The 23,498-nt window shown below is 43.4% G+C and overlaps 1 protein-coding gene across 3 annotated transcripts in view; it reads left to right on the top strand.

Moving 5' to 3' along the window:
* The window catches only part of HSD11B1 (hydroxysteroid 11-beta dehydrogenase 1), a 52,679-nt gene extending 35,030 nt beyond the window's left edge, over positions 1-17,649 (top strand). Inside the window, exons 5-7 of one of the 3 annotated variants that reach the window (XR_006791182.3) lie at positions 15,049-15,192; positions 16,105-16,301; positions 17,088-17,217. Coding sequence is in view for 2 of the 3 variants with exons in the window: in XM_045877147.3 (XP_045733103.1) it covers positions 15,049-15,192; positions 17,088-17,305 (362 nt within the window). In the remaining variant the exon portion in view is untranslated. Of the gene's footprint in view, positions 1-15,048; positions 15,193-16,104; positions 16,302-17,087 lie in introns of all 3 variants that reach the window. The other 2 variants (XM_045877147.3, XM_045877149.3) reach the window with 2 other exon arrangements.
* Positions 17,650-23,498: the final 5,849 nt, after the last annotated feature.

Genomic DNA, 23,498 nt, shown 5'->3' on the forward strand with positions numbered 1-23,498 from the left:
GGACTCCAGGATCATGACCTGAGCCGAAGGCAGTCGCTTAACCAACTGAGCCACCCAGGCGCCCCGATAGAAACGTTTTGAAGGCTTTTGGTACATATTTCCAAACTGCCTTAGATAAAAGGAAAAATAAAAGACTAGGCTATTTTTTTTAAGATTTTATTTATTTATTTATTCGACAGAGAGACACACAGCGAGAGAGGGAACACAAGCAGGGGGAGTGGGAGAGGGAGAAGCAGACTCCCCACTGAGCAGGGAGCCCGATGAGGGGATCGATCCCAGGACCCTGGGATCATGAACTGAGCCGAAGGCAGACACTTAACGACTGAGACACCCAGGTGCCCCAAAAAGACTAGACTTTGAAGGCAGATGCTTAAGGACTGAGACACCCAGGTGCCCCAAAAAGACTAGACTTTTTAAATATGCAAAAATAAAAACAAATTTAGATGAATATGAGCATCATGCCCCGTTCCCACCCTAAGTATAGACATGAGTGTTCCTTTCACACCTACTTTGCAGAATTCACAAAGTTTTCGGCAATTGACAAGTTTGTAGGTACAAGAAAAAGGTGTTTAGTAGTCATAATTTTATTTTTTTTATTTGTGACATGGAATGTGAGGTCCCTGTCCCTTTGAGAGCAGTGGTGTTCTATTTTTTATTCCATTATATCTTATTTCCTACAAGCAGCACATGGCCTATAGTGGATATTTAATAAAAGTCAGGCCAATAGTGAATTAATTACATTTTCATGTGTTTATGGGATATTAATATTTTCTATTCTGTGAATTGTTTTCCCATGCCCCTGCCCATTGAGATGTTAGCAAAACTTTTCTAATAATAAATACACCTAATTGATTTCATATGCAGCTTCTTGTTGCAAATGTTGACAAAGGCATATCTTTTAAACTCAGCTAAGTATAAAATTAATAAAGTGAAAAGTGAATTTGACATGGTATGAATATAGACCTTTAGACAGTTGGTTTGAACCAAGGGGAATTCCTGTTGAAATAAGTATTGATTTAAGTAAGTAGAGGTCCATTTAAGATATTTCAAGATGAGGAAGCCCTGGGGAGAGAGAGCATAACTTTACATCTGAGAAATTTATTCTCTGCATAAACTTGCAAAAGCGTTCGCGAAATATAGTCATTCATTTATTCAAAAAAATATGAATCGCGGGTCCACTCTGAGCCGCACACAGTGCCAGATGCCAAGGCTATGGCAGGGAACAAGGAAGGCAAGGCAAGGGGCATCATTGTGGAGCCCCATTCCAGTGTAAATGATCGTTCCATTGCTTATAGTTATTAAAAAACTGGGGACGCCTGGGTGGCTCAGTTGGTTAAGCGTCTGCCTTCAGCTCAGGTCATGATCCTGGGGTCCTGGGATCAAGTCCCGCATCGGGCTCCCTGCTCCGCGGGGAGCCTGCTTCTCCCTCTGCCTCTGTCTCTCTCTCTGTCTCTCATGAATAAAAAAAAAAAAAAAAAACTGAAAGAAATCTGAATATCCACCACTAGCGATAGGTTTCTAAATTACTTTAGAAGTGAAATACTATGTAAGTTTTTACACATACTGACTATAAAAATAATGTTTGAAAGAAAAGTAATTTAGAGAACAGTATATATAGTATGAACCCAAGTGTGTTTAAAGAAAAGGGCTTTTACCTTTCATTTTATAGACTTCAGAGCTGTTTATTACACAGTGAGCTTGGGATAATTAGAAAAATTAGAATAATTTTTTAAAACAAAAAGTAAGGGATTGGGCTCTATATGGTAACTGGAACCAAAATATTTCTCCTCCCATAATGGTGGACTTGGGGGGGAGGGGAGACAGAGATTGTGCTCCATCTCACAAGTAAACAAGCAAATTCAAGTGACTGAAACTACTGCATTACCAAATTCAAACTACTAAATGCCATGGTGGGAGTGGAGTGTTGATTTTTGTTGTTTTGTTTGGGTGTTTGTTTGCCTACAAAATTGTCAATTGCTGAGAACTGTGTTCCCTCCACAGAGTAGCTGTGAGCTGGACATTCTCATATACTCCTGGTGGGGAAGAGTATGTTTTGTTTTGTTTTGTTTTAAATGGTTTCCACCACTGATCTTTAAAAGTCTAGTCCCTCGTTGTTCATTTTGTCTAAAGCAATTTGGCAATATGTATCAATAGCCTCTGAAGTGCTTCCATCATTTCATTCAGCAGACATAATGTTGAGAATCTATCAAGATATAACCATCAATCCAGTCACAGATGTATGTAGGAAAACATTCCCTGGAGGATTTTTTCCAGGTTGTCTACCAATCTGCGAGCAAAGCTACCAACACTGAAAACAGCCCACTGATGTGTGCCTGAAATCGGCCATCACAGCCAACTGAAAGTTCAGGATCCAATGAATGCATAGTCCATTTTATTATACAGGTTTTAAATTATTTGCTATTTCCCCACAAAGTTGTCTGGTTCAGGAACTCCCATGTAATAGGTGCATATAATAAATCCTTTATTTCTAGCATTAGAAAAGCAAGTAACATTAAATAAAGGTTAAACAATATTTAAAGAATATTATTTTGAAGGGGGGCCAGATCACTGGCCCACATTGGACATACACCTGTCTCAGCCCATCCCTGGGGAGGTAGCTGGCCGTATGGCAACTGTAGCTGAGACACTGCCAGGCAATCCGGCCAGGCCAGGCTCTCCCAGAGATAGCATGGCTCTGCCATACCTGCTTGTCTCAGCACACCTGCTCCCCTTTCTTCTCCCGCCATTAGCCTCTGCTTCATTTGGCACCTGCTTCCACCTGGCTGCCACAGCCCTTTTCTCAGCCTAACGGCTCTTGTTATGCTTTGAACTTCTGCTACAGGGCCAGCCCTTCTGGTCTCTCAATCTCCCACCTCCAAATCCACCCCCTCCAAAAGAAGAGGTATCTAATTGGCTCAGCTGAATATTATAAGTCAATCTGCAACCTGGAACCATTGGAACATTCAAATAAATAATGACAATAACAGATTATAACCTGTAAGATACAATAAAAATCCATGATGAGATGAATAAATACATGAACAAATGGGGAGTGGAGAAGGCATTTCCATATAATGGAAAGCTAAATGAGAAATATAGGAGTGATGAAATTCAAAATAATTAGTAATAATTTAAAAAATTAGTAATAATTCAGCCAGAAAGCATCAGTGGATGCCAAAACTAGTAGGTAAAAGTTTAATAAGAACACAGTATTTATACAGTCTTAAGTGCCACTCTACTCAACAACAGAAAAACAATGATTCAAAAATGAACAAAGGACTTGAATAGACATTTCTCCAAAGAAGACATACAAATGGCCAATGGGTATATGAAAAGATGCTAGACATCACTAATTATCCGAGAAATGTAGATCCAAACCACAATGAGATAGCACCTAACAACTGTTGGGGTGGTCATTATCAAAAATAAAAACAAAACTAAACTAAACTAAATAAAAACCAAAACACCCTACCACCCTACAAAATATTGTAGTAGGTTGAATGGTGACCCTCAAAAAGATGCGTCTATGTCCTAACTCCCTGAACCTATGTATGTGACGTTATTCGGAAAAATGGTCTTTGCAGCTGTAATTAAGTTAAGGATTTTGAGATGAGGTCATCCTGGATGACCTGGGTGGGCTCTAAATCCAATGGTAAGTGTCCTTAGACAGAAGAGAAGACATGGACAGAAGGAGAGAGCTGTGTGAAGAGAGAGGCAGAGTTTGGAGTGATATAGCCATGAGGAATGCTGACAGCCACTAGAAGCTAGAGGAAGCAAGGGAGGATTCTCTCTCCCCTAGAACCTTTGGAGGGCATGAAGCCCTGCCAACACCTTGATTTCAGACTTCTGGTCTCCAGAACTGTGAAAGAATAAATTTGTGTTCTCTTAAGGCAGCCAGCTTGTAGTAATTTGTTACGGCAGGTCTAGGAAACCAACAAATTACGTTCCACATTTTGATAGTTGCGTTGTGGTTTTGTCTGAGAATGTCCCTCCATGTAGGAAATGCACGCTAACATATTGAGGGCCATAGGACATTGGGTCAGCAATTACCTCAATTACAGCAATTACTCCCAAATGGTTCAGAGAGGTGAAGGGAGAGGTCCTTTGTACTATTCTTGCAACTCTTTAAGTTTGAAATTATTTCAAAAGAAAAAAAAAAATCCTGGGATCTAGTGACTTGGAAGAGGTATGAGGGTGGATTTTGTGGGCTTTCTCATGGGGTCCTTGGAGATCTCCTGTAGGAGATGTGCTAATACTTCCTCCAGCTCACTCCCTTTGGCCTCTTCCTCAGCTCCAAGGCTTTGGTCAGCCCATCCCGCTTGGCCCAGTCCACCCCGCCATCCCTGGGCAAGTGACCCCAGGCCAGCTCCTCTCCACGGGCTCCACATTTGGTTTCTGAGAAGCCTGATGCTTATCAATATACTTGATCCCACAATGCACTCAACGAGTTCCCAAACTCCAGTGGACACTTGCAAAGGTCTCCAAATAATCTTAAAGGCTCTTCTGTGATGGGAATGCAAATGCCTCCCTGACCCCCAGTGGATGAACACACGTGAACACATCCACCCCCAGTGGATGAACACACACTCTCCTTTCTCCAAGCACAACTATTTAGGCTGGATGTGGGTGATTAGGTAATGCTAGTGGAACTAGTAGGGCCCCCTTCAACTGTGGGGGCTCTTGAAATCTACTCTTTTATTCTCATCTTGGGAGATGTGTTCATGCTCAGGACAATAGGAGGAACCACATTTCATGGCCTTGTACCTGCACAGAAAAGCTTTTGTCTTGCAAAACCTAGTTAACAGGTTTTATCTTACTTATCTCTGCTGCATTTTGCACTGTTTCAACACCATACACTCCTCTTTTGTGTTCTGCCAACCCCCCCACCCCCCACAGCCCCCCACCTCCTCCCCCACCCCTGGCACCGGGTGTCATGTCCTCTGGCCACCCTGAATGCCTTGTCTCAGTTCTTCATCCCAAAGTCTTACTGTGGGTTTCCTTAAGATTCTTTCCATCCTGAATCCTCTTTCCTTCTCACTCAACATACTCTCTCTGGGCATCGCCATTCATTCCCATTGCTTCAATTACCACTGGGCTGTGGGTTGTCTCACTACTTACAATGACACCCCAGGTTCTCCAAAGCCTGGAGTAGAAAGATGGATTTATCTTTAGAACCCGATTCAACCCAAACAACTGAAGAGGTTAGACCCTGAGGGGCCAAGCTCAGGACATTTTTTTAGGAAGAGCTGGATAAAAGCGGCCAAATCCAGGATGAGCTCCCAGCCTCGAAGTCACCAGGGCATGGTGAACCCCAATTTGGGGCCCACTCAGTAGAAGATGTGGCACATTTGCCTGGGGTCACTCTGAAAGTCTGAAGGCAGGCAGAAATGAAGCTTTTCCATCCTGCACACTTTCTTTGGAGCTCTCAATTCAAGCAGTTTAAAATCTGCCTTTGAAATGGAAATACTGTAATTTCAAAATCTCAGCGGGGCAGTTGGGGATGGAGGGTGTGGAGTGGATGAACAAAAGCACTGAGGCCTGCTTTTGACCTCTTCTTCTCAGCTAACAAGCTCCAGCACACAGCTAAGCTGCCAGCCCTCTGGCTCTTGCTGTTCCTATAGTGGCGAAGTCCCAGCGTTTCTGGGACAGAGCTAATTGCAAACAGTATGTCCCATTCATCACCAAGTCTGCACTCTTACTTGTCAGACTCCATGTCCCATATTTTGCTTCAGAAAATATGATAGCCAGAGCTCTGTTTCTCTGTGGTCTAAAACTTCCTAGGAGAGAAATGGAGCTGACATAGATCTGTTCTGCCGTGATGACTCCATTTCCCCCCACCCCCACCCCCCCGCAAATAAAACTTAACCTTGGGCAGAAGCACTCAGGCTTCTACCCCCTCACTTTCATGACAGTTTCATGCAAATTAGTACATTTATTTACTTGTTCATTTGATTTCATTAAGCTCATACTCTGGCATGTTTTCTAACTGGTATTTGAACAAGTGAATCTTGTGGGCTGCAATCGGAAAACAACTTTATTCTTTTCCGCAGACCATTTATGGGTTAGCTCATCCCTGAACCTGGATGTGATGGCAGGCAGATGGCAGTGCTCTAGGATCATAAAAGATCCTCTGGCTGCCTCTAGTCTCAAGAAAGGTCTCACTTCAGTAATTAAAATGTCCAGTCACAAGTAATTTCACTAAAGCTTCTCCCCTGATCAAGCTTGAGCCTGCCTCTAGGAAAGAGATGGGTTCAGCTTTTCCTCCCGTTCCCTATCTCCTCCTCACTTACCAAGCTCCCTCTAGCCCCTCTTGTTTGAAAGAAAAGAGGGGGGCACAGGGAAGAAGGGAGGTTCAGGATAGGTAAGGCCTTACTTGGCTGGCACCCGGCTCATCTACCACTGAGCTCTGACCACAGCAAATGTCCAAAGCTCACGCTCTCTGAACCCAACTCTTGCATGGGGTGTTTTTGTGGGTTCTTTAGGGAACCCTCTGCTGGAACACTGCTAGTCCTCTTGTGATTTGGGCAGCAGGTGCTTATGTGATATCTTTCCCTCAGAGGCCCTGGGAGTTCAGTGGGAATACAGGGGGATACACTCACCATTTGGGGCTGTCCTTTGGGACAGGATTGGAAATGACTCTGGGGAAGAAGGGACGAGCGCTAGGACAAAGCCCCTAGGGTGGTGGCAAGCCGAGTCATGGGCCCGGTGGAAGCCTTCCTTCCCTTCTGTATGACACCGTTTGGCACCCGCTCTGTAGTGGCCTTGCCTCTCGGGTTGGGTCAAACCCCAGTCCTTGGTGCCCCTCAAACTCCTCGGGACAAGCTCTCCATGAGGTGCCCTTGGAGCTTCTCTCACAGGCATGGACAGGAGGGGAAGGCCCACCCTTTCTCCTTGGAAGGTCACTGAGACGCGGCTCATTTCCTCTCCCTACTCCATTCCCTCTGGCCTCTGCGCCTTCAGGCCCTTTCTTCCCTTGGGGTGGTTGAGGGTCTACATGCTGCAAACACATTTTTGGTTTTGGGGTTTTTCAGGTTTTTGCTTCTCTGTGTTACCACCTACTGTGTAAGTGCGCAGGCAGTCTGGAAGCTCCCTCCAGAAGATGGAGGCATTTGCCAGTTTGCTCTCAGCCTTTGAACGTCTGCTAAAACTAGAGCAGGAGAAGTCAATTTTTAACATCCTGTTACATGTTATTTATTCCATCTTGGCCAGGGCCCCTTAACTCACAGAACCTTTCCAAAAAATAAAAATCTGGGTTTTTAGAGGGGCCTTGCCCTTTTCTGTTTTCTGAAACTTCTAATTATATTTTACATATAGCAGAATGCAGAGGTTCCCTCACACAAGCGAATCAGCATAATGTGGGGAAATGTTTAAGAACAGCTCCGTGAATAGAAAACAGACTTGAATGAAATGCGCCAGGGTTGTTTTTGGAAGAGCAAGCACCTAGGAGTGTTTCTCCCTTCTTATCTCTTTTTTCTACTTTTTGATATGTTTCAGCTTTTCTTTAGTGAGCCTAGACTGGTTTGCAAAATCCTTTATCTGCAACTCCAAAATCCAAAAAGCTATGGGCTGGGGGTCAGGGTTGGTGGCGGAGGGAGCTCGGAACACTAAGGATTTTTTACCCATAATTAATTCTCTATAGTTAATTTAACTTGAACTGAAGGGAAGCTACTTAAAGCTTTTATCTCAGTGTGAACTTTCAAATATTTTAGTGCAGAAATAATAATGTGTTTGCTTACAGCATGCCTCCCCAGACTCTACTAGGAGTGTTATGTAATATACTGTATAAACCCCATATCACCTCCTAAAATCCAAAAATAATTCTGAATTCCTTAACAAATCAGGCCCTATGGCTTTTGGACAAGTGCTTATTAGCCTATACTTTCAAAGAGGAGAAAATATAATGAACTGTGTTATTATCTTTATTGTTCTACTAGCTTCTCATTGGAACTAACTCATCCCCACCTCTAGTCTTTGTACAAGCCATCCCCACTTCCCTGGCCCTTCTGTACCTTCTGTCGTCAAAGCAGAGTTCACAACCTACCTCCTGAAGGTGAAGTCTGAAGTTTCCTGGCTAGTCCAATATCTTTCTTCACCTAAATATCCAGTTTAGATTTGGGACACATGGTTTCCCAGGTCACACTAGTTTGGGCTTTAAAGAGACACAATAACTCATAATTTAATGATAGCTCACCCAGCTGCTATCACAAGACTTCAGCCCCTTCCAAAGACCTTCCCTCCCCCTTTCCTCTGGAAGTTCCTAGATCAGGTTCAATGAGTTTATGTCACCATGCATCTCCTGCTCCCACATCCACCCTCAAAGCCCACCATAAATATGCTTTATGGATAAAGACCTTCAACGCAGTCCTCACCCCAGAATACAGACTAGAAGACTCGGGGAGGGGAATAGACTCAAATCTGCAGGTTCTTTCCATATTTGGGTTTGTTTGGGTTTTTTAAGATTTTATTATTTTTAAGTAATCTCTATACCCAGCCTGGAGCTTGAACTTACAACCCTGAGATCAAGAATTGCGTGCTCTACCAACTGAGCAGGCCAGGTGCCCCATCTCTCCATATTTAAATATGAGAATTACTGGTTTAAAGGTTTGCAGATCAGTGGCAGGTCACAAAATCTAAGAGATAAAATTTGGTTATAATGAATGTCAATGACAGTTGCAGTGTACCTCATGCATAGTTTTCATAGTAAAGGTTAAAGAGTTTTCAACAGTCTTTGTCCAGTCTTGACCCTTGTCCAATAATTCAGTATTTTTCTTCACCATTTAAAAATATTTTTTTAGGGGCGCCTGGGTGGCTCAGTCGGTTCAGTGTCTACCTTCAGCTCAGGTCATGATCCTGGAGTCCTGGGATGGAGCCCTGCATCAGGCTCTCTGCTCAGTAGGGAGTCTGCTTCTCCCTCTCCCTTTGCCCCTCTACCCACTCGTGCTCTCTCTCTCTCTTTCTCTCTCTCTCTCAAATAAATAAATAAAATCTTTAAAAAATATTTTTTTAAACCATGCATCTATCTGGTGAATTTTTCAGGAAATTTTCTGCCATGTCCTGCTGTTTCTCTACCTCTCTCCTCTCTTCCTCTTTCCCTTTCCCTCTTCTCTCACCCTCCTCTCTGGAACAAAAAACAAACAAAACACCACCACCAACAAAAATCTCTCCTCTTCTTGTGCAAAACAATTCAAGATCTTTTTTGTGCTTTGAGATAACCTAAGGCATAATTAAAGACAGAAAGTGGGATACACTAAGTTCCCATAGTGGGACAAACATTCAGACTATAGGTTAACATGGTCTCTTGCTTCTGCATCCCTGTTGCTACCTGGACAGATACATAAAATACCACAAACAATATCTTTATTATCATCTGGAAGGGCATAGTGAGCTGATATGTCAACATGGAACCTGTGAATATGACCTTATATGAAAAAAGGTCTTTACAGATGTAATAAAGGTAAGGATCTCAAGATGAGATCATCCCAGGTTATATAGGTGGGCCTAAATCCAATGGCAAGCATCCTAATAAGAAAAGTAAGACACAGACAAAATTGGAGAAGGCCATGTGAAGATGGAGGCAGAGATTGGAGTGATGCATCGATAAGCCAAGGAATGCCTAAGACTGGGAGCAGCCATCAGAAGCTTGCAGAAACAAGGAAGGATTCTCCACTTGAGCCTTTGGAGAGAACATGGTCCTGCTGATACCTTGGTTTTGAACTTATAGTCTCCAGAACTACGAGACAATAAATTTTTGTCTCCTCAAGCCACCAAGTTTATGGTAATTTTGTATGGCAGCCCTAGGAAACTAACACAAAGGGACTAGTAGTGAGTAGCCCTATGGGTAGCCTCATCTGTCAGCTTAGAAGTGAAAATAATAACACTATTCATAAGTTTTGCCTATTTGGGGGCTTAATTGTCAAGCAGAGAGAATCTTCACCAACTCAGGAATGGCTGGATTTAATACATGGCTTCTGAAAAATACTCAAAGAAGAGTGGCTTCTGACTGAGTGATGTATACAATTGTTGAATCACTATATTGGACACCTGAAACTAATATAACACTGTACGTTAGCTATACTAGAATTAAAATAAAATAAAATAAAATAAAGAACAGTGGCTTCTGGGGCGCCTGAGTGGCTCAGTCGTTAAGCGTCTGCCTTCGGCTCAGTTCATGATCCCAGGGTCCTGGGATCGAGTCCTGCATCAGGCTCCCTGCTCAGCGGGGAGCCTGCTTCTCCCTCTCCCACTCCCCCTGCTTGTGTTCCCTCTCTCACTGTCTCTCTCTGTCAAATAAATAAATAAAATCTTTAAAAAAACAAACAAACAGTAGCTTCTATTGAGAAAATACCCCTACTGTTTGAAATTGTGGGCCACTAGAGTTAAATTTGAATCCTGATTTGACTCCTGGTTCTCCTACTCATTAACTATGCAACTTTAGGCAATTACTTAGCCTTGAGACTAGCACATCAGAGCTAAGTAAATGTTAGCTCCTATTTAGCTCCAATTTTTGTGATTATTTTGTTTGCTCCATATGGCTGCTTTTCTGTTTCTTATCCTTTTCCATGGCTGGAAATGTCTACCCCAGTCCCAACCTTACATGACTTTTTAGTTCAAAATCCAACAGCAGCTAATTAGAATCCTTGCATCACTTATTTCAATATCTTGAGAGAGACCACGATGTATGTTCAAGCCATTGTGCATATTAGCTATCACTAGCCTGACCTTCTATGGCTGGGAAGGCAAAATCTTTTTGAAGGGTATGTGTGTAGGAAGGCAATGGTGAGCATTTCCAGAACTCTGAAGCCTTTTAAATTTTATATATTTGAACCTACTTACATATTCTTTCATAATCTATGCCTTTGATTTCATGCTTTAAAAAGTATCTCTTACCTTGAGATCATATGTTGACCCTCATTTTTTTACTTTACTTTCCACATATACTATCTAATATAATCTGAATTTTTTTTTAAGATTTTATTTATTTATTTGTCAGAGAGAGAGAGGGAGAGAGCACAAGCAGGGAGAGTGGCAGGCAGAGAGAGAGGGAGAAGCAGACTCCCCGCTGAGCAGGGAGCCCGATGCGGGACTCGATCCCAGGACCCTGGGATCATGACCTGAGCCGAAGGCAGACGCTTAATCGACTGAGCCACCCAGGCGTCCCTAATTTGAATTTTCTTATTAGAAGGGCACTTTTCTCCAAGTAGCCTCTTTGTCCCAACATAACCTTTTGAATAGCTCATACTATTCTCACCAATTAGAAACATGAATACTAATAACGATTGCACTTACTAAATACTTTCTATGTGCCAGAGTTTGCACTAAGTGTATTACATGGATTATTTCAGCTTAGTAGTATTACTATCCACATATGACAGCTAAGAAATGGCACACTTGGGATTCACACTCAGGTCATCTAATTGTAGAACTCATACTTTTTTTTTTTTTTTTAATTTTATTTATTCATTTGACAGAGAGAGACACAGCGAGAGAGGGAACACAAGCGGGGAGTGGGAGAGGGAGAAGCAGGCTCCCCACTGAGCAGGGAGCCCGATGTGGGGCTCGATCCCAGGACCCTGGGATCATGACCTGAGCCGAAGGCAGACGCTCAACGACTGTAGAGTCATTCCAAGCCAAAACTCATGATTGAGAATGGAGTTGGAGTGGTTCCCTAAAGAGATTTGTTTGTATTTTTCTTGAAGAGTTAATACATTAAGAATTGAAGTTCAGATTGAAGATATTAAGCTTTTGTTACAAATTGTTTTCTAGGGGCGCCTAGGTGGCTCAGTCGTTAGGCGTCTGCCTTCGGCTCGGGTCACGGTCCCAGGGTCCTGGGATCGAGCCCCGCATCGGGCTCCCTGCTTGGCGGGAAGCCTGCTTCTCCCTCTCCCACTCCCTCTGCTTGTGTTCCCTCTCTTGCTGTGTCTCTTCCTGTCAAATAAATAAAATCTTTAAAAAAAAAAAAAGGGCGCCTGGGTGGCTCAGTTGGTTAAGCGATTGCCTTCGGCTCAGGTCATGATCCTGGAGTCCCTGGATCGAGTCCCGCATCAGGCTCCCTGCTTGGCAGGGAGCCTGCTTCTCCCTCTCCCGCTCCCCCTTCTTGTACTCTCTCTCTCAAATAAATAAATAAAATCTTAAAAAAAAAAAAAAGATACAAATTGTTTTCTAGTTTATCATTTACCCTTTACCTTTTTTTTAATTTTAAATTATTTTATTTTATTTTTTTAAAGATTTTATTTATTTATTTGAGACAGAGAATGAGAGAGAGAGAGCACATGAGAGGGGGGAGGGTCAGAGGGAGAAGCAGACTCCCTGCCGAGCACAGAGCCCGATGCGGGACTCGATCCAGGGAGTCCAGGCTCATGACCTGAGCCGAAGGCAGTCGCTTAACCAACTGATCCACCCAGGCGCCCTATTTTTTATTTTTTTAAAGATTTTATTTATTTATTTGACAGAGAGACACACAGCAAGAGAGGGAACACAAGCAGGGGGAGTGGGAGAGGGAGAAGCAGGCCTCCCGCGGAGCAGGGAGCCTGATGCAGGGCTCGATCCCAGGACCCTGGGATCACAACCTGAGCCGAAGGCAGACGCTTAACGACTGAGCCACCCAGGCACCCCATACCCTCTACACCTTTATAGTGATATTATTATAGCTATTGCTTTCACATACAGAAGTTTTACATTTTATATCATCAAATATTCTGTGCCTTGACATATTTTTTTTTTTACTTTTCTGTTAGAATGATCTTTCATAACCAAGGATCTGATAAATATTCACCTGTATTATCTTCTTTCCTGTTGAATTATTTTTTATCAGTCAGAAGATGCATTCTGCTGCACATATAACAAAAACTCCACTTAAAATCGCTTAACATTAAATAGGGCTTCCTTTTTCTCAGGGAATAAGTTCAGGGTTGGTTTGGTGGACTTATTATATCTTCAAGAATCCAAGCTCATTCCACATTTCTGTGCTATAATCCTTAATATGTAGCTTTTCCTCCAGTTCACAAATGACCACTGCAATTCTAGGCATCACATCTGGAGTACATTTAGGATGAAAGAAGAGAGGCAAAATGTAAAAACTGCATGCCACCTGAATCCACCTATTTCATCAGGAAATTAATAACTTTCCTGGAGACCCCCTCTGTTAGATTTCTCATTAGCTGGAACTAGATCACTTGGCCACACAAAAGAGCGAGGGAATCTTGAGGAAATAAATATTTTTATCTGAACACGCTGATGTCCTGAGAAAAAAATCATATTCTATTATTAAAAAGTGGGAAATGGATATTGGGTAGACAATAACATCTGCCATACTTTCCATCTAGAATTTTTTGGATATATGATATAGAACAAGGAGCTAATAATTTTTTCCAATGAGTTAACCAACTTTCCCAGCATCTTTATTGAATAAGTCATTTTTTTTCATTGATTTGGCAAGCAACTTCATTTAAGAACTTACAGAGTTTCCAATTCCATTAATGGCAGAGTGGCACCTAACAGATCAGCCTGCCCCAGATCAAACTTTGGACAAAATATAGAAAGAAACCATTGAAAGCACTGGAGAGAAAAAGCAAAAGCTGACAAAAACTGGAGAGTTGTTGACACTTGAAAAGGGGAAAAGGGGAACTGACACTAGGTGAGTTTCCCAGTTTTATAGCTTATGCCTAGGGGCAGTCCACAATCAACACCATATCTGGGATAGACATCTGCCGTCTTACTAACTTAAAGAACCAGAAAGAAGAGTTTAGGTTTCTGTAGCAGCCAGAAAGTGGAGGGGGAACATCCTGGAAAGGCAAGAGCCACAATGGAAGAGTACCAAATTTTATATATAAACTCTTCCAGAATCTGTTTTTCCCTCGAATTACTCATGGGTAATGTAGATACCAAGAAGTCAATTAGGATTAAATAATTCAACAGTGATTTTAGCTGGAACCTACTGCGAAGACACAGTGTTTTAGCCAAGTTAAATGCTCACCTGAAAAACAAAAACAAAAACAAAAACAAAAATCAATACTCTTTGGAGGAATATGACAGAATCCAGAGACTCTACAATGTATCATTCACAATATCAAGAATACATTGCAAAATTATTCCACATACAAGAATAGGAAATATGACTGATACTCAGGAGGAAAGGCAATCAATGGAGATCAATCTTTAAATGACCCATATTTTAGAATTAGCTGACAAGAATTTTAAAGTAGCGGGCACCTGGGTGGCTCAGTTGGTTAAGTGACTGCCTTCGGCTCAGGTCATGATCCCAGAGTCCTGGGATCAAGTCCCACATCATGCTCCCAGCTCAGCAGGGAGCCTGCTTCTCTCTCTGACTCTCTCCCCTCTCATGTTGTTTCTTTCTCTCTCTCTCACTCTCAAATAAATAAATAAATAAAATCTTAAAAAAAAAAAAAAAAGAATTTTAAAGTAGCTATTATAACTCTTTGCTCAGCAAAGAGTCTAAGGTCTCAGGCCCATTCTAATCCCTCGTCTTGGAAAGGTTATAATGAATAGGTCACCCTATTAGGCATATGTCCACATGTCCTCCCCCAAACTGGCTGAGAATTAACCAGAATGATAAAAGTAAGAAAAGCAGTTTTAAGCAGAAAAGCAAAGACAAGGATTTTCATTTCCCTTGTATAGAAAGACAATCAATAATAGGTTGCTGTGTTGGCAGAGAGCTCTTGCCAAACCCTCAGCTCTCCGCTGTCTTGGGTCAGAGGTAACAGAGTTAGCAGCTGTGGGATTACATGGCTCTTTTGTAGTCCCACTTATTTACCACCCTTACTAAAATCTAACTAATCTTTCCTCAGTGAAGCCTTTCCTGCAGCCCACCGCACCTCCCACCCCAGTCTCTTCAAGGAAAATTTCTTTGATACCTTAATAGTCTTTTTTTCTTTCAGAAATTCAACATAGCATGATAATCTCTGTAAGAGTAAAGAGAAACTATGCCTCAAAGGGTAAAAGGGGTTACAAATCCTACTACAGATAAAGCAAAGATCATCTCTGTAGAAGCTAAAATGGGTCACCTTCTTAACCCATTTCTTTATTATTTAGGGAAAATGGCTAGTCCACTTGTTGCACCCTATTCTGCAAGCAAGTTTGCTCTGGATGGGTTTTTCTCCTCTATCAGGATGGAACATTCAGTGACCAAGGTCAATGTCTCGATCACTCTCTGTATCCTCGGCCTCATAAACACAGGTAAGGTGGAGAGAGTGGAATAAACAGCCTGCAGATGATTGCCTGCCTTACCATTGTGGGTAAAGAAGGCGTTGAACTCCTTGACTCATGTGCAATGCACTAAAAGCCAGTGAGAACACCAGTCTCCACTTAATGAAGCACTTCTGTCACTAGGAGAGCCTCTGACTATCCTTTGACACTTCTTTTTATTCTGACCACCAACGGTGCCGAGTGACACCAGACTCATCACTTAACCCTATTCTGAACCCTTCACATCCTCAGGAACACTCAATGGCCATTACTTTCCTCTTTGAGGCTTATCAAGTACAAGTTTGTTACTCTTAATACCATCACCAGTAATAAGAACTATTGATCTCATGAACCTTCTTTTTTTTCATAAGTAATCTCCATATCCAATATGGGGTTCAAATGTACAACCCCAAGATCAAGAGTTGCGTGCTCTGGGGCACCTGGGTGGCTCAGTTGTTATACGTCTGCCTTCGGCTCAGGTCACGACCCCAGGGTCCTGGGATCGAGCCCGCATCGGGCTCCCTGCTCGGCGGAAAGCCTGCTTCTCCCTCTCCCACTCCCCCTGCTTGTGTTCCCTCTCTAGCTGTCTCTCTCTCTGTCAAATAAATAAATAAAATCTTTAAAAAAAAAAAAAAAAGGGTTGCACGCTCTATTGACTGAGCCAGTCAGGTGCCCCTCATAAACTCTTTGATATGATGCACTGAGGACACAACATCATTTTTGTGATATTCTTGCCAAAAATGCAAGACCTCACTCCAACCATCAGAAAAAAAATGGACGGGGGCACCTGGCTGGCTCAGTCAGTAGAGCATGAAGACTCTTGATCTTGGGGTTGTAAGTTTGAGTCCCACATTGGGTGCAGACATTACTTAAAAATAAAATCTTTTTTTTTTTTTTAAAAAGAGAGAAAAATGGACAAACCCAAACTGACATTCTACAAAACAGTTGATCAATACTCTTCAAAAGTGTTAAGGCCATGAGGGACAAGGAAAGAACGAAGAACTGTCACAGATTGGAGAGAAAATAAGAAGAAATGACTGCTAAGTATAATCCTGGCTAAGATCCTGGAACATAAAAAGGATGTTAGTGAAAAAAATAAGGTCTGTGTTTTAGTTAGTAAAATTGCCCTAATTATAGTGTACCTTGACAATTGTACAGTGGTTATATGTGATGTTATAATTAGGGGAAGCAGGGTGAAGGCTATAAGGGAATATTCTGCACAAGTTTTACGACTTTTCTGTAAGTCCAAATGCAAGTTTATCTAGAATAGGTACAAGAAGAAAACTTTATTGAGAGAGTAATTGAGTAAATTGAGTAGTAGTTACAGAACAAGAGAGAAAGAAAGACAGAAAGAGAAAAAGAAGCTGTGCCAGAAGGACGTGGAAATTTGGAAGAGATAAAGTAACTTCCCTTCCAAAATCAAAGTGGTTCGTGTTGACAGCAAAGGCCTGGATTCTTGTCCATTTCTTCCTTTACAAATTAGTAAATTGTTATCATACAGCATTTGGCTTTGCCCACTGACACTTTCCATTAGCTACTGGGTCTTGATATAACTTCTATCCTCATTCTGCTCCCCCATATGACTCCCTCACCCCCACCAAAATACTCAAGAGAGAAGCATGATTTAAATCTCTCAATCACCTCTAACTGCCTCCCCCCAGCCCCAAATCTTCATCCAGGAAGACAGGGCCCACATGAACTCTAAGCCTCTCTTTGCACAGCAAGCCCTAAATGTACCCAGTCTTCTGAGAGAGCCCATGGGCCTTGTAGAGCAAGCACTGGAAAACAGCCCCTAACAGCTAAGCTGTTACTGTCTGCAGACTTTCCACCTTGTAGACTCTACTGGTCTTGGATAACCCCACTCTTTTTCTCTTATGATTCTACAGACACAGCCATTAAGGCCGTTTCTGGGATACTCAACATCGATGCATCTCCGAAGGAAGAATGTGCCCTGGAGATCATCAAAGGGGGAGCTCTGCGTCAAGAGGAAGTGTACTATGACAACTCAGTCTGGACAGATCTCCTGCTGGGAAATCCAGGGAGGAAGATCCTGGAATTCTTGTCCTTAAGAAGTTATAGTTTGGACAAATTTATAAACAACTAAGCACTTCCTTAAGGTGGGGCATGGTAAGGGAGCTTTGGGACTGTTCTTCCTGATATTTATCTGAGCTCCATCCCTGAAGGCATCTCCAAGGAGAGACAAATGGGTGTCCCCAGAGAGTTTTAAGTCACACATCACATCTCACAATTTGAAGGAGTTCCTCTAACACTTGCACAGTGGAAACGTAATTATAATGAATGTCATGAACCACTGCAACCTGCAGTTGTGAAATTGATAGTAACCATAGGTATAATTAAAAGGTAGTTCTATCAAATTTACCTCATATATAATATTATGAGTAATACAATATTAATTATAATAAAGGTCATATCAATGTTGTAAATTCATGGTTAGTAGCTCTAAGTTCAGTTCATTCAGTATGGTCCTTTAAAACCATAACCTATATGAGTGAAAATTTTCAGTGTTCATTTCGTATTTTGTGGTCTGAACCTTTTCTCTCTTCTTGAGTTGAAGAAATCACCCTACTCTTCATTTAATGGTCATCATGTCCATACCATATTGTATATTTCAGATACTCTTTATATTATTTTATATTGCTCCTCTGGGAAGGAGGATACCTGGGTGGGTATAAATCACCATGTACGTGGAAGTCCCTGGGAACTTGAGCCACAGAATGGACACATGTTTATCACCCTCAGACTGCATCAGGTGTCTCCACTTTATGTGTGAACTCTCAACTGTGTGTTAGAAGCCTGGAGAGAAGGGAATGGAGTTCCATCCTGCCACTTACACATTCTGTCATTTATTCATTCAACAAACATTTATCAAACAGTTGCCAGGCATCACCTGACTACAACCAAACAGGAAACAGAAATCAGCTATATTAACAACTCAGCAAAGCCCTGTATTGGTTAGGTCCCCAACAGGTTAGGCTTTAATAAAAAGGGGGTTGTTTACAAAAGTGTGGACAAGGTCATAGGGCAATCACAAGGGGTAAGGAAGTATCTTGGGGCTAGTCCCACCTTAGGGACAAAAAGAACGATTATGAGAATCCAGAGATAGAAACTGTTTGGAGAGCATCACAGAACAGGAACTATGACATTCAGTTATGGGATGCCACCAGCCCAGCTAGGACCATGCAGGAGGGATCTGGGGAAATAAACACCCCAGCCTCACTCTCTTCCCTCCCTCCAACTTCTTGCTAATATTTTATATTAGCTAACCAGAGGGGCAGGGGAGCAGACTGATATAAACCACACACGTCAGCTTCCTCATGGACAGAAGCATAGGAAAGAATGGAGAGTGTTCTGGAGGGACAGATGGGATATATCCAGCATGAACTCAACATCCCCAAATGCAGGGCTTTCATGGTAAGAGATACTAGGACACGAGACATGGGCTTGGACACACAAGGGAAATTTCCTTTTCCCATCACTTAATCTAAGTGACCAGGCAGCAGAACAGACTGGAATCCATTGAGCCTGCCGACCACCCAGACAAGGAGCTAGATCTGAGGGTGACTATGACTGGGCTTTTCTTAGAAAGAGATTCTTCCCAGCCTGCTCAGTGCAAGGGAGCGGGAAAGATCTGACTGCACCTGTGTGCAAGAAAATAGATCCGAGATGTGAAGTCAGATTTCTGACCATACAGCACAACACACAGGCACACCAGTGCAAAATCAGAGAAGATCACTAAGTGTCTGGGTGCAGGTGATAAACTGTTGTGCTAGTCTGTGTGCATGCATCACAAATGGGGCAAGAAGCCAGGTTTGCAACAGGATGAGGGCATGAGGCTGACCAGGAGGAAAGGAGGTAAATGCTAAGAGAGGAGCATGATCAGATGACAAATTTACAGTCAGAGTCAGCTTCAAATTAGTTTTGCCTTCAACCTGAACTTTTAGGGTTTTCTTTAGGCTTAAAGACACATTAAGACTTCAGCCTATGTTTAGTATAAATCAGCTGCTCCCTGATTCTGTTCACTTCCAGGGGAAAGCAAGAGAGGGTATGTAACAATTTTTATGTAACTAATAAACTAAACCTTTGGTCTTTCCAAGGGTGTGTTGGTAAATGTTTAACAACTGGCTCTCCGGAAAAAAGAGAGAGAGAGAAAAAGAAACATGCCCCCATTTGTAAATGTAAATTTAGTATTACATGGTGTAAATACTCTCACCCTGGTTGATTTCAGGCCACCGGGTCACATTGCTGAATGTGTAATAGAAGAGAAATGCACCATCAGCTCTCTCAAACCTGTATAGCCTGCTCCAGCACACCGCCCTGACTTTCCCATTCCACATTCTTGACAGAATTAGTTATTCTTAAAGGCCCAGCTCAATGCCTCTCCCCTCCTCCAAGGACTTGAAAGTAAGAGCTTCTTTCTACTGGGGAGGTTGGGGGAACAAGGGCTCCCAAAGACAGGGTGCTCACATTCTTGGACTCTCAGGGCATCAGTATTTTGCATGAAGTCAACAGCCTTAACTGTGTGCGAGTCCCGAAATTGACCTTCATGTTCACTAGTACTGTATTCCCCTGGGAGTAACAGAAAAATCCACTGACGGTGGCTCAATCAAGTAGAAATTACTTTTCCTCCCCTAACAAAAAGTCTAGGAGGGGCAGACCGGGGCCTCAGGAAGCCAGGCTCCTTCTGTTTTTCCACTCAACTACCCATCCTCCTCCATGTCACTGTGGAGTCACAAGATAGTGGCTCTAACTCAGCATCGTCCTGCGTTTCAGGGAAGGCAAAGGGGAAGGTGAAGGGCAAAGGATGCACACCAGCTGAATCTGCCCCCTGATAAAGAGCAAACTGGGAAGCCCCATCCAAGGACTTCAGCTCACATCCTGAGGGCTAGAGTCATGTTGTGTGACCACCCCTCCCTTCAAGAGAGGTTGAGAAATGGAGATTTCAGCTGAGCCCATGCTAACCCCAGGCGACCAGAAGTGTTTGTCACAAATGTAAATCACGACAGAAACAAAGAAATACACAGTCAGAGCAGAAGGACTCCGTTCCTAAGATGCCAGCTTCCTGACCAAGGTGACAGAATCCAGTCCCACTGACCATCTGCAAGGTCTAATTTAGTCCCAGCTCCCGCCCATGCTGAAGAACATCCAAGGCTCCCGCCTCTCCAAACTTCCCTCTGAGAAATTATGATTCCCTCTCCTCAGTTAAGAGTGTAATGGGAGACCCTAGATAAGAGGTAGCAGGAAGCCCCGAGGTGTCCTCAGCAGCAGTGACTCCCCCCACCTGCTGTTCCTGGAGAGGCCCCTCTCAGGGACAGTTAATTCTCACCTCGCCACCACATCTGTTCACACAGGTTGGGCCCTTCTCCTTGGCTGGACTGTGCTAGGACAGTGTCGCAAACCCACCCCCAGAGTCCATGGCAAGCTTCAAAGATTCTCTAGAGTAGTGGCTGCCAAAACTTTGGATCACATACTTCATTATTAAAAAAAATGATTAGGCGTATAGATTTCTAACAGATATACAGTTACTATTTATATAATATATGCACGTAATACTTACTAACATAAAGCATAGACAAAAACAGAAGATAAGATAAATAGAAATTGCAACATCTTCTGCCCACATCCAGTGGTTCCTCTGACATGCCGCCAAGCACCAAGCACAGCTCTGAAGCTGTGTCAGAGGAAGAAGTCAGCACGTGTGATGCTTCCAGCCAGCCCTTGGTGAGAGCGTCAGCAGGCACCCAGGGGTTCAGGGTGAGCCCCCATTGCCCTCTCTAGGGGCGCCACATGTAGGATAACGTTCTCCCCCCTCCCCCGCCCCGCATTGCCTCTGTCCAAGGAATTTGCCAAGGACCCACAGTCTTCTCCATTAGTGCCTAGTCTCCAGCACTAGGGAACATATGCTAATCAAGTCCCAGACGCATCCCTTAATTTCTCCAGGGAAGTATGTAAACCAAACTAATTTGCAGTATTAAGGGAACAGAAAAAACACATTGCCCGCCTTGATACAGGGCTCATACTGTCTCACGATGTCTCCAGCAACTCTGCTTCGCTGTCAGCATCTCAGCACTCTTAGATCTCCATCCCACGCCAGAGGGTCACCAGGTCATGGAGAATGTTCAGGAAAATCAGGATATCCCGTACATGCTAGATCCTCCCCCCTCAGCAATTCTCAACCTAACTTCTCTTAGTTGTTAGATTTAGAAGTTTTCTAGTTAGAATGTGTCTAAATTCTCTAGTTTTTAAGGAGAGGGAGGGGGAACAGGGATGGGAACTGAGCCAATGTGAAAAGAAAAGGCAGATGAGAAAAGAGAATTTTCAAAAAAGGTCCAACAGGACTGAGGATGCCAATGCCCACAGGCATAAAAGCCAGGAGAAGCAGAATTAAGTCTGCAGAGATCAAGAACACATGGGGTAAGGACAGGAACCTAGAGCAAAAGGTAAAGCCACAGGAGGGGGGGTGGGGGCTGGGAAATGAATTCTTTAAAAAATAGGAAAGCGCCAGATAAACAACCAGCTTGAGTTGCGGAGGCTTTGGAGATTGGAGTTTCTGGGAGGAGGATAAAGAAACAGCAGCCAAAGGGGAGGGCACACTGGCATGTCGCATGACCCGGAACCAGAGGGTTTCAAAAGACCCACACGGGTGAGAGCTGAGGTCAGTGGTGTCAGGGTCTCTCTCTGTGCTGTGATTGGCTGCCCTGGGACTGTTGGGTTGGCGTGCTTCGGGACCTCACACTGTCCTCGAACAGTCCTGTGGCACCCTGAACTCCGGGTAACGGAGGGCACAAAAAGCTACCCCACCCCAAGACCAGAGAGCCAGGCCATCCTAACCAAAGACTGCTTTTCACAAGCCTCCGTTTTTGCCGTCGAGGGGGGCAGCGCCACCCAGTGGCTGACTGTTGGTGGTGTACGGCACTTCACAATTTCTTCCCACCGGCCCCGGTCGCGCCCACATCCTGCGAGAGCTACCACCAGCTCGGCACTGAGCGCCTTCTCATGAGTCACCAATTAGGGCGGATGAACAGACCTTACTGGAGGCGGGGCGGGACTCAGGCATCTGGTGGGGCCGCCTGGTCCTAGCAGGCAGGCTAGGCCCTAAACCATTGGTTTTTAGCTAGATCTGCTCAATAGCGACAGCTAGTGGTCACCCTTAAAAGCAAGGTGTTGTGAGCCTCCCAGAGAAAGAACTGTCAAGGTGAAATGGGGAAATCAAGGCAGATTCTTGTCTGCCACTGGAGGCTAGCATATATCCAAAGCCATCCCTGAGGAAATAGTACAAAGAAAACCCAAATTTTTTAAAATGATGTCCAAGGACCTTGGCTACCTCCATAGCCACATCTCAGGCCACCAGTCCTGCTTTTGATTCCCCAAGGACAAGGAACTGCTGGTCCTCTGAAGGCACCCTTCTGTTCCCATTGGGCCTTTGCCCATGCTATCTCCTCTGCCCTGAATGCTCTTCACTCTCCTATTGTCTGCTTAACTCCTACCTGTCCTTTAAGACTCAGCTCCACCATGACCTCCTCTGGGACAAGTGTCTTCCCTTCCACCAAGGCCTATCCTCAATGCTGGGATGGGTGCTCTCCCACCCCTACCCCATGCCTCCATAATTTTCTGTATCCGTCAATCACTTTAGTTCACTAGGCTTTAAATTTACCTTTAAAATCGTCTTATGTAATTACTTGAAGGTATTTATTTTCTTTTACTCAGTGTTGTATCCCTAATACTGAACACAGATCTTAGTATCTATAAGGTATTTGATTAATGTTTGAGAAATAAAGGACTCCTAGACCCTGATACTGGAAAAGGCTTAATATGGGGACAAAACAACTTCATTTCAAGGAAAAGGTGTAGATGGATCTAAAAGTCATTTCATCAGATTCCAGCCCATTATTCCTTTCCCCACACCACCCTGTTTTTGCCTGTCTACAAACAGCCCGCAGCTCTGCAGCAGGTGGGAGAGCCCCTCACCTCCCAGCAGTTCCCTGGACCTTGCCATCTCCAGCATTGCCCTAAACCCCAGCTCTGTTCCTTCCTGCCCACTTCCTGCAAAACGTCCTCATCAGAACTAGACTGCTTCTTCATAAACTACTCCAGCATACCCACACCTGGATTTTATCCTCAAGGAAATAGTTGAAAGGAAGAAAAACACAGAATTGCCTGCCTGAAGATGCTCATTTGCAGTATTATTTGTAAATGTATAAAAATCAGAAATGACAAAAATCTCCATATAAATAAAAATAAATCCCTCCCTATAATCTCCATATGAATCAAATAATCAA

The sequence above is a fragment of the Mirounga angustirostris genome, unplaced genomic scaffold (genome assembly GCF_029215605.1).
Source record: "Mirounga angustirostris isolate CCGP_5_RB_7025 unplaced genomic scaffold, mMirAng1.0.hap1 SCAF_6, whole genome shotgun sequence".
NCBI classification, from domain to species: Eukaryota; Metazoa; Chordata; class Mammalia; order Carnivora; family Phocidae; genus Mirounga; species Mirounga angustirostris.